Consider the following 12,062-nt stretch of genomic DNA (forward strand, 5'->3'; position numbering starts at 1 on the left):
GGACAGTAAATTTGCAAGCATGGCATGGATATTTCTCTTTTGCGTTCAGGGGGCTCTCTAACAGATCCTTCAGTCTAATTTAAAACTAGCGTCAAACTCGATTGGAATGTTTGTACAACTGACTTTTACTTTTGAAATCAAGGAATATTCTTGTATACCAAGGAATATACTTGCTGCTTATATGATGGCTTGGATGGAGATGGATGGATGGATGGATGGATGGATGGATGGATGGATGGATGGATGGATGGATGGATGGATGGATGGATGGATGGATGGATGGATGGATGGATGGATGGACGGACACAGACACATAGACTTACAGACAGACTTATTGTTCCGTTATGAATTTTTTTTACTCAAACCCATTTTGGTTTTTGGGTTTTCCTTTACTTTAGCGTAGAGGCCTGTTTAGCTGAATGTGAGATAAAGAACACAAATGTCTGCATAAGCCTCAATCTGTGCTCAAACTACATGCATGTATTCTTTTTTCCCCACTAGCGTTATTATTTCTCGGAATTTAGGTAACGCTAATTCAAATCTCAAATGCAGGGCATATTATGTATGTAATAATGAATCAGAGAAAGCCAGTACTGTGGCCATTGTAACGTGCCCATTGCAATCCTGGGGGAGAGCCTGTTGATGTATTCAGCTCAATAGGGACTTAATTATATCAGTGCCTTAATCCATGTCAAACCCGACTATCAATTTTAATTGCAGCAAGTCATTTTTCAAATGTTCACCAGACCTTTCTGATCAAATTTCAGGTCAACTGACTATGGAGCAACATACCAGAAACTGAATGACAAAGTTGGAGCAAAGACAGTACTTAGTTACTTGTACGTGAGCCCAAACAACAAAAGAAAGGTAACACTGCACATTTATTACATACTTTGTTTAAATACTGTAACTAGATTTCACAATATCAAGCAATGCATTTTATTGTTATTTCTTGGCCAGCAACACAAGTGCCTTCAGAGAGGATGCTGGTGGCACCTCAGGAATTCAGTAGTCCTAAAAATGCCAATCAAAAATCTGTTGTGCTCCTACCAATTGGGGTTTAAAAAAAATGTCACACTCAAGATTCAATGTTACATCATGAGTCACCTAGAACATGATCATTGCCCACCACCTACACAGGACCACTTGAACATGGATAGTGCGTTTAATGGCCTCTAAATGTTCCTGCTATCTTGTTTAATAACATTCAAGTATTGTACGTGGTCATCTTAGCTGATGAACTTTTAGTTTTAGTGTATAACAAAATAGTTGACACTTTAAGCAAATTGATGTACACACAGAATGGAAAACCTGACAAAGTATATGTTGGAAGAAAATTCAGAATTTGCTTGTATCTATAGGTTCCAGAGCTTAACCAGCAAAGGATTTCATCCAAGTAATAAGAAATGCATTATATTAATAGCTGTCACTTTGTCCAAATACTTTTAACCCCCTTTGAATGTAAGTATTGTGAGTTTCATAAAATGTCTGTACTTTCTTAATTGTACAGTCAACATTTTTTAAATTAAAACCTTAGCAGTCTTGTAAATATAAGCTAAATTATTCCACTCCGTCTGTAAATCCCATTTATATGCAGATTGTTCAGATAGGTTTCGATGAACCAACAGCAAAAAGAAACTCTAAACTCTAAATACCTCCTCAAAACTTCCAAACCTGCATGTTCTCTGACCCTGAACATGATACCATGTGACCGCTGCTGTTGGCAAACAAAAGTCTCTATTGAGCCAATGTAGTGCAAGTAAATTAGGTTTCTGTTGCTGCTGGGAATTGAGGGAGAAAAGTGCTGAAGGGCACTGGCAGATAGAGAAGACAGAGAAGTAAAAGAAGAACAAGAGAATGAAGTAAGTCATTCAAGAAAATGGGGAGACAGCAAATACAGTAAAAAGGCAATTAGTGAATATGCATTCAGAAAGTGAATCATGAGTAAAGTAGTAGTACAGAGGTATAACCCAAGACTGCTGGGACAAAAGTCTAAAGGCAACATGGCAATTCATCAATTTGCATGCTCAGGAAGTACACGAAAAGGTGCATTGCTGGTATGGCATTTGCCCACGTGGCACAATTTCATAAATTCTTCTTCTATCTTCATAAAAGATACATGCCTTGTCTTTGATAATCTTATTTTTTGCAATGCAATTTGAAATCATACCACTAACAGGAAATATGATTTCTAATTGTGGTAACCGTATTTTCCAGACTATAAGCCGCTACTTTATGCACAAGCTTTGAACCCTGGGGCTTATAGTCCAGTGCGGCTTATCTATGTATTTATCATGGTTTTGATGATATTATATAGTTTGTGAATATCCTCTTACATATGGAAATTAAAAAATAAAAAAACAGTGGCTTATTCTCCAGTGCGGCTTATATATGAACAAAACAGTATTTTACCTGAATCTTAGATGGTTCGGTTGATATTTGGGTACAGTTTATAGTCCAGAAATCACGGTACTTTACAAGTTAAAGTTAAAGTCCCAATGATCGTCACACACACATCTGGGTGTGGTGAAATTTGTCCTCTGCATTTAACCCATCCCCGTGTGATTTTGATCCATCCCCCGAGGGAGAGGGGAGCAGTGCGCAGCAGCGGTGCCGTGCTCGGGAATCATTTGGTGATCGAAACCCCCAATTCCAACCCTTAATGCTGAGTGCCAACCAGGAGGCAATCGGTCCCATTTTTATAGTCTTTGGTATGACCCGGCCGGGGTTTGAACCCACAACCTTCCAGACACTCTACCACTAGGCCACTGAGCTTTATTGATTAAAAAATGATTAAAATGACTTGCAAAGTCAACTGACTTGGTTATAAAAACTACATAAACTGCAACAAATGATTAAAGTTGGGCCTTTTACCCTCAGCTTCATTGAGTGTTTTTCCAAGTTTTAAATTCTCATTTTTACACTTACTCGCTTTGCACAATTTGCTTAGATAAGTTTTTTTTTTTAAATATTTTTGTATTGGGCCTCGCGGTTCGGAAGATAAATGAATGAGTGAATTCAGTGTAGGATTCTTTTCAAAGGAGTCTATATTCTTGGCAAACACCAAGGCAGCGGCACATTAGTTCAGTAAATATGTCACCCTCATCCGCTCTTATGATCAGACGATAAGAAACATCATGCCGAGAATGACTGCACATTGATTTTTCAATAAAAGGGGGTCTCGATACAATAAATGACCTAAAACTATAAATCATACAACAGCACCTTCGATAGCCACCTCTCTCTTTGACACAGTCATCCAGTGAATAAGAAATATAATATGGAACTGCTCTTACAGGGGGATGCGTTTTTCATTATTACATCAAAAAATAAAAAGATTGATGATGAGGTGGACTGTGTGGACTGCTGTACATTTCCCTTGTTTGCCCATACTGATCATGCATCTCAGGTCAACAGGGATGTGTTGGCCGTCGGGAATTTGGGGAGTTTCCCGACATGTCACCCCCCCACCTTCGATTACCAGTGCTTATAGCCACCATCCGCATCCCCCATCGACTGTTACATTTCGAAAAAGTAATGGCTAGCGTCCACCCCAGCAGAAAGCCGACCCCAACTGGCAGATGACTGCAGAATAGAATTGTGTCGACTGATTACAATATTGTACTTGCCAATCAGATATACAGTATCTCACCTGCCTGGGGCACCAAATAGCTTACATTCAGCCATCTATTGCGTAGGGATCAAGACTGTGGAAAGGGAGGTACTCTAAAATGTATTCCTGTTCACTGACTTTGAAGGACATTATGAATAAAAAATGTATTCTTGCATATCATTCATATCTAAAAACAGTGTGCAATGCAGTGGTAACACTGCACTGCACTTCAGGAGGACATTTTCCACCAAATTTTTTTTACTTCATTTCAATTTAAACCATCATTTATATCCTTCTTAATGCAGTCAGTTGGTCAGGGATTAACACCATGGTGCAGACCAAATCAATTGCCAAATAAACTCATATGGTTCCAAACACACGAGTGAGATTTGCATGTGATGTGAAAGCCCCCACCCCGCTGCCCACTGCATTTGATTGGAGCTAGATGAGATAGCTCGAGCATCTAATTAGGATGCCTCCTTGCTGAGGTCTTCTGGCCATGTCCCACCGGAAGGAGACTCAGGGGACAACCCAAGACACACTGAAGAGACTATGTCTCCCGGCTGGCCTGGCTGGGGAGAGGGAGGGTTGGGATATCCTGTTGAAGCTGCTGCCTCCACTACCCGATCCCGGATAAGTGGTAGATAATGGAAATTGGAAATGTAAATTGCCCAAAGATGTGAGTACAAGTGTGGATGGTTGTTCTGTGTGCCCTGCAATTGGCTGGAAACCAGGGTGGTTGTCTCCTGCCTACCGCCCAATGACTGCTGGGATAGGCTCCAACACGCCTGCGACCCCTGTGGGGACAAGCGATACTGATAATGGATGGATGTACAATAATAAGAATAATAATTGTGTATTTACAGACTCAATGGTCTAGATCAGCCATGGGCAAACTACGGCCCGTGGGCCGCACCCGGCCCGCAGGGCCGTTTAATCCGGCCCGCTAAACCTGAATAAATTGTATTATTATACATTGTTTTGGGTCATTTTCCCTTCAATGACTGCATTTCCCCAGTAGATAGAAAAACGCACGCCCGCGCATTTACTCCCGCCGCGTTAGAAAGTGCGGTGCACACTCACAAGTGTGTGTACGTACTCAGTAGTACGGACACAGGGCACTCCGCGCTCTATTTCTATCAGTGCCGAATTTTGAGTGTGGACTGTGATGTCAGCATTCTCGTAATTCACGCACTGAGCTTTCAGATATAGTTTTACGCCAAAGCCACCCACAAACCTTCCCCTGGAATCCCTCCATCAAAATGAGTGGCTCAGGGAAAAGAAAGGTGGACACTGACTGCCGAGTGTTTAAAAAAAGAGTTGACAACAAAATATTTTTTCGCTGAAGTCCGATCAATGCCGTTATGTCTGCTATGCCAAGAAACGGTTGCAAGGAGATACAATATTATCCGTCACTTTGCTACGAAGCATGCAAACAATGCTAGGAGTCAACACATGAACAAGCGGCTAGAGTGGAGAGGTTGACAACTAATTTGAAGACTCAGCAAAACTTTTTTCACCGACAAACTGCGGGTCAAAAGTCAAGTACAGGGACAAGTTTATGATGCACCATCTATTTTCGACTAATCTAACTTTTAAAGTTTTTAAGGCCAAATTTAAGGACGTGTTTCCCATTTCCTCACCTCTGTCACCAGGTGTTTGTGAGTTAACGCTCTGCTCTGATTTTCAGTAAATCTGTCACCGTGTTGCCTTTTTGATTTCTTTATTAGCAATTTCTATATTAGTACTTTATTTAGATGTATTCTTTCACTGATTCTTCAAGATGATGTATTTGGTCAGAATGTTTACCGTTTGATGTGATTTCACCTCATTACATAAACATCTTTCAAAAGTCTGACCTGCAGGCGCTGAAGTGATGGAGACTGTTATTCATAACAACAGTGTCTTATTTAATGAGAATCACTGCTAGTAGTTTTTCGGTGAAATATTTTTTTAATGCTGTTAATAAATGTATTTGTTTCCAAAAAGCGTTTTTTGAATATCCACGCTTTACTTCCCTACTAAAGGCCAAAACCATTTATGAAATGACCTTTACATGTTGTTTATATTACTTCACACAAACACTACATCCATCTGCTCCTGGTTCAGCCCCCTCGGTCAAAATTTAGAAGCCAGTTCGGCCCGCAACTCAAAACGTTTGCCCACCCCTGGTCTAGATAATAAACCAAGACAATACAAAAAGGTAGAAAATATATAAGGTATGAAAAATCACTTAATAGTACAATTAAAACATATTCACACTAAAACAACAAATAAATTGTCAATGACCTCAGAGGAATTTAGTGTACCAATGCTTAGTATACTAGTATACACTACATCAGGAACGGCTCCAGAAATTTCTCGGGGCTAAAGGGGGCTTGACCGATACACAAGGAGGCTCGTAAAATTAATAAATACATTTTATAATATCAAACAAAATGCTGGAAGGGCTTAACTGAGACTAAACAGGTTTTGGTCGGGCTATCAAACCAGTGTAGCACTATCCCTGCATTACATACAAGTGTGTTCAAAATGAGAAAAGAAGCCAATTAAAGGGAAAGGCAGGAACTAATTCTGTCAAGTCTGTTAGGGGTCTGGGTGAGCTAAAATGTCAAGTCAGTGTTCCATTAGCCCTGACAGTAAATGCCTCACATCAAAAGAGCTGCGTTTGTTTCATCCACTGGATCAAACATCTGGTAGCACCTCACCGATGCAGCAGAAAGAAACCAAGTCATAATTCTGATTAGTGTGTCAACTGCTTTTGCTTTCATGTGCTAGATTTACAGGCACACAGAATGGCAGCGTTACCTTGTGTTAAATGAATATGCAGTGCAGCAAGTAGCCATACTCTTATTTATGATATGCTGTCAATTAATAAAGAAAGTAAGAAATGAAAACTTTGAGGAAGTCTGTTCCATATGACTACACAGATGCCCATCCTATAATACAGGAGTACAGGTAGCCAATTACTAATTCTGCAACTTTCTTCATTTTATGTATTACTAACATTTAAGATGATTCAATTTTATATATATTATAATACATTTTATGGAATTATTGTTGTTTTATTTGAGTTTTCTTTGTGTAAATACATCCATTTTCCTAACCACTTATCCTCATGAGGGTCGCGGGCGTGATTCAGTTTTATATGTATTTTAATAAATTTTATGGAATTATTGTTGTTTTATTTGAGTTGTCTTTGTGTGAATACATCCATTTTCCTAACCACTTATCCTCATGAAGGTCACAGGCGTGCTGGAGCTGTCGATGGACAGTTGGCGGGAGACAGTCAATTGCGAGTCGGGCACACACACGCACGCACGCAGATACACACACACACACACACACACACACACACACACACACACACACACACACACGCACACACACACACACACACACACACACACACACACACACACACACACACACACACACACACACACACACAATCAGCAAGGTGGCTAGATTTGAGGAGAAGGGCGTGACTTATTTGCAAACGATTATAGAGAAACCTGGAATAGAGTGAAATGGAACGGAGTGGCAATTCTATTGACAATGTGAGGCAGTCGAACAAAATCCCGGACAGTTTTTGAAATTCCCCCCGGACAGATTTTTGGGGCTGAAAAGTAGGAGATGTCCGGGGAACAGAGGACGTCTGGTCACCCTACTTCGTGCACCTGCTCTGCTGGCATTGCAGCCTCCCTTGAATCAGGCATTTGCAGACTTAAAACACAAAGTGCATACTGTAGTTGTACATTCATTTTGGTTATAGTTATTTTGTTTGGACCGTATTTTTTGTTATATTAGTTGAATACACAATTATACATCTCAGAGTTTTTTGGTAAAAAACATTGCACCTCCTAACAGTTTGTCTTGGTAGATGTCGTTCTATGATTACCCTTGTTTATAAAAGCAAGTGGCAGGGCGGCACGGTGGAGCACTGGTTAGCACGTCCGCCTCACAGGTGGTGGGTGGTAGATTTACATGTTTTCTCCATGCTTGTGTGGGTTTCCGGTTTTCTCCCACATTCCAAAAACCTGCATGGTAGGCTGATTGAGCATTCCAAATTGCCTGCCTGTAGGTGTGTGTGTGTGTGTGTGTCTGTGTGTGTGTGTGTGTGTGTGTGCGTGCGTGCGTGCGTGCGTGCGTGCGTGTGTGTGTGTGTGTGCGCGTGTGTGTGTGGGCGTGTATGAGGAGGAAGTAGGTGAGTGCTTGCCAGCGAGTGGAGACCGAAATGCCGAAATGAGGGTCGTGATGCATATGAAGCTAGGTGCCTAACGTGTAAAGCAGGATCCCCACTTCCTCCCAATAAAAAATAAAATAAAAATTGTCTTACGATCCAGGACACGCTGGAGAGACTATGTCTCTCAGCTTGCCTGTGAATAATAGCATCCCCTGTAACAGTTGTAAGAAGTGTCTGTAGAGATAGAAGTCTCTGCTTCCCAGCTGAAGCTGCTGAGCCACAACCCAACTACGGATAACCAGTAGAAAGTGGGTGGATGGTTGAATGGATGGCTGGTTGGACAGTTGAATGGATGAGTTGGGTGGATGGATAAATGTATGGGTGGGTGGATGTATGTATGTACGTATGTACGTATGTCCTTGCTAAAGCTGCTGAGTCACAACCCAACTACAGATAACCAGTAGAAAGTGGGTGGATGGATGGATGGATGGATGGATGGATACCTTCAATTGTTGTTTTATGTATCTTATTCTTTCCAAAGATTATGCTCTTAACCTTCAATTTTTGTTTTATTTATCTTATTCTTTCCAAAGATTATGCTCTTAACGGACACCGAAGTGGAAAACAGTATTCTGATCAGTTCTGATGAAGGTGCAACATACCAAAAGTATCGGCTAAACTTCTACATCCTCAGCTTACTTTTCCATCCCGAGCAAGAGGACTGGATTCTGGCTTACAGTCATGAACAGAAGGTAAGGGAATTGGTTTAGGCTTGTTTCACATTCTCAACAAGAAAAAGACTTCAGGTTTTGTTCCTCATCCTCAGTTGGACAAATGTTGTTTCGTTCCATAAAACAGTGCTAATTAGTATTAGTTAGCGACCATTATCATTGGTGAACTTCTATTAAAACCAGGCTCATTAATCTAAGGGCCATAGTAAAACCTTCGAGGTTACCTTTACCCTAATGGATGTTACCACTGTGTATTCACATCTAAAAACACGTAGTAGTTCATCACTGATGGAAAACAGTCACAAATTGTCGTTATTAAGTTGCTATAGTTAAAAATGAGACAGGAAAGTGGAAACTGTGAGTAAATTAAACAAATCATTCAGTTCATTGAGACAGACAAGTAAAAATGTAGTATATTCACTCCTATTTCGCCAGGTCACTGACTCACTACCACCCAAAAACTGCTTCCCTTTCATTGTCCTCACCCTTTTTTAGCAGTGATGGTGCATTTGTCGATTGGAGGACCCTCTCAGATAGTTAGGTTGTAAAATTCTCACTCTTCCGTTTACTCCACATCATGCTTTCTGTCAAGTTGCTGTCACTTGCTTTACCACCCAGTTATTCTTTCCACAAAAATAATTAGCAAAAGAGATTTCCAACCCGCCCAGCCTCTCAGCCTCCTTGCTTGACTCTGCTTGATACAGCTTTGCATTCTTGTAATGACATCATGTAAGCTACACAAATGGAAAAAAAAAGGAAAAAGTATTGCTTTAACAAATACAAACCCACATTGAAATAATTTAAAACTAAGAAAAGTAAAATGCTAAATACTAAATGCTACGAAATTTCAGAGATGTTCTATAGAAATTAGATTTTTAAATTCAAGGGTGAATCAGTGTTAATAAAAAAATTAGATGATCAACAATAGGGCATCTGAAAGACAGTTACATATCAGTTACTAAATCTGAGTGTGTATTCATAACTGAATAGTATTCGGATCCATTTGCATAACAACTACAAATTTTGCTCCTCAAATAATGAATGATGGCATGGAATCATTGTTTTTATTATATTTTACATATTCAAGATGGCGGCGCGTGCACACGCAGCGGCCACTCTCTGTCCCGTCAGTACGGTGATTTGTTCGTCTAATGAGTGTTCGTCCGACAGTCTTGTGTGTTCGTCTCGTCCGTGCTACAAGTACAGCAGGCAGGTTCTGCTTGACATCGGCAGAAGTGGGTTTTGCGGCGTTCTGGACTTTGAAGCGTCGACATTAAAGGCGCTCAGACTGCTACGTCCTGAAACGTCGCCGACCTCACCCGCTATTCCTCCCCCGGTTGGGAGCCGTCGGAAACGGTGTGCGAGGAGGCAAAAGAGGGGCAGGCGCGGAGGCGTCCGGGCCAGGCTGGCGGCCAACCCAGCGCGACCGGCGGTGCCCTCCATTCTTCTGGCGAATGTTCGATCGCTGGACAACAAAATGGATTACGTTCGCCTGCTGAGGTCTACGAACCGGACGGTGCGGAACTGCTGTGTGCTCGTGTTCACCGAGACCTGGTTGAGTGACAACATTCCGGACTCTGCAGTGCATCTCGAGCGGCTAGCGTGCTATCGGGCGGACCGTGCCATTGTACGAGGGGGAAAGTCGCGAGGAGGTGGAATATGCGTCTACATCCGAGAAGAATGGTGCCGGGACTCTGTGGTGGTATGTAAGCGCTGCTCGCCGCTTGTGGAGTTTGTGATCATTAAGTGCCGTCCTTTTTATCTGCCGAGGGAATTTACCGCGATTCTGCTAGTCGCGGTATACATCCCGCCTTCCAACATCGAAGGAGACAGGATCGCGGCGCTTGGTGAACTGTACCAGGCTGTCAGTGAACAGCAAACAGCGCACCCTGACGGTTTCACCATCTTCGCTGGAGACTTCAATCATGCCAACCTGAAGTCTGTTTTCCCGAGGCTTCACCAGCATGTTCCTTTTCCGACACGTGGAGACAGCTTCCTGGACCTAGTCTACTCGGCGCAAAAGGGAGCTTTCAAAGCCACCCCCCTCCCCCATCTGGGGCTTTCTGACCATCTCACCGTTTTGCTTCTGCCCGCATACAGACAATTGGTAAAGGCATCCAGGCCGGTTCGGAGGCAGGTTCGTGTGTGGCCTGAGGGTGCCTCCGATGCACTTCGTGACTGATTCGACTCCACTGACTGGGACTTGTTTAAGCAGGCAGCCACCTACAACGATTGGACGGACATAGAGGAGTATACTGACACTGTTACCTCTTACATCACGAAGTGCATCGATGATGTGACTTGCTCGAAATCCGTCGTCACTCGCGCGAACTGGAAGCCGTGGCTGACGGGGGCTGTCCTCGGACTGTTGAGGGCCAGGGACAAGGCTTTCAGAGCGGGGGATGAGGCTGGCTTGAGGACAGCGAGGGCCGACCTGTCCCGAGGCATCAAAGAAGCGAAGAAGACGTTCTCGTGCAAGGTCTCCACCCACTTCAAGGACAGCAAGGACGCACGTAGCCTTTGGCGGGGCATTCAGACCATCACGGACTACAAGCCCGCGCCGAGGAGCTGTGAGGGCGACGTCCGTCTGCTGAACGATCTGAACCGCTTCTTTGCTCGCTTTGACGCCCAGAACAGCACTTGCCCGCTGAAGACCGCTCCCCCCCCACACGAGCAGCCCCTGCGCCTCTCTGCCGACGGTGTGAGGAGGGCGCTTGCCGCTATTGACACCCGTAAGGCGGCGGGCCCTGACAACATCCCGGGTCGAGCGCTGAAGGACTGCGCTGGGGAGCTGTCGGGTGTCTTCACGGACATCTTTAACGTTTCCCTGCAGCAGGCCATCGTGCCCTCGTGTTTCAAGGCTGCCACCATCGTACCTGTGCCGAAGAAACCTGCACCGTCCTGCTTCAATGACTACCACCCTGTGGCACTGACGCCCATCATCATGAAGTGCTTTGAGCGGCTGGTCATGGAGCACATCAAGTCCGTTCTCCCCCCACCATTGACCCTTTCCAGTTTGCGTACCGTGCCAAGCGGTCCTCTGAGGATGCCATCTGCTCTGCCCTCCACTCGGCCCTCACCCACCTGGAGAGAAAGGACTCATCTGTGAGGTTGCTGTTTGTGGACTTCAGCTCTGCCTTCAACACCATTGTGCCGCAGCGTCTCATCTGCAAACTCGACGAGCTGGGCCTCAGTACCTCCCTCTGCAACTGGGTACTGGACTTCCTCTGTCAGAGGCCTCAGGTGGTGCGTGTTGGCGACAAAATCTCCGCCAGCATCACGCTGAGCACGGGGGCCCCCCAGGGCTGCGTGCTCAGTCCATTGCTCTTCACCCTGCTGACGCATGACTGCACTGCGACCTACAGCGACAACCGCATAGTGAAGTTTGCTGACGACACGACTCTGGTGGGTCTCATCACGAAGGGCGACGAGACTCGGTACAGGTCGGAAGTTGACCTTCTGACCACGTGGTGCAGGGACAACAACCTCCTGCTGAACGTCAATAAGACCAAGGAAATCATTGTTGACTTCT

At 43.8% G+C, this 12,062-nt stretch overlaps 1 protein-coding gene across 6 annotated transcripts in view; it reads left to right on the plus strand.

Moving 5' to 3' along the window:
* sorcs1 (sortilin-related VPS10 domain containing receptor 1) overlaps positions 1-12,062 on the plus strand; it is a 180,349-nt gene that overhangs the window by 71,655 nt on the left and 96,632 nt on the right. For all 6 annotated transcript variants that reach the window (XR_015858240.1, XR_015858241.1, XM_088374787.1 and 3 more), the window contains exons 3-4: positions 768-867; positions 8,393-8,551. Coding sequence is in view for 4 of the 6 variants with exons in the window: in XM_088374787.1 (XP_088230913.1) it covers positions 768-867; positions 8,393-8,551 (259 nt within the window). In the remaining 2 variants the exon portion in view is untranslated. The remainder of the gene's footprint in view (positions 1-767; positions 868-8,392; positions 8,552-12,062) is intronic.

This window comes from Syngnathus floridae, chromosome 4, assembly GCF_059516105.1.
Source record: "Syngnathus floridae isolate MCC-2025c chromosome 4, RoL_Sflo_1.0, whole genome shotgun sequence".
NCBI lineage: Eukaryota > Metazoa > Chordata > Actinopteri > Syngnathiformes > Syngnathidae > Syngnathus > Syngnathus floridae.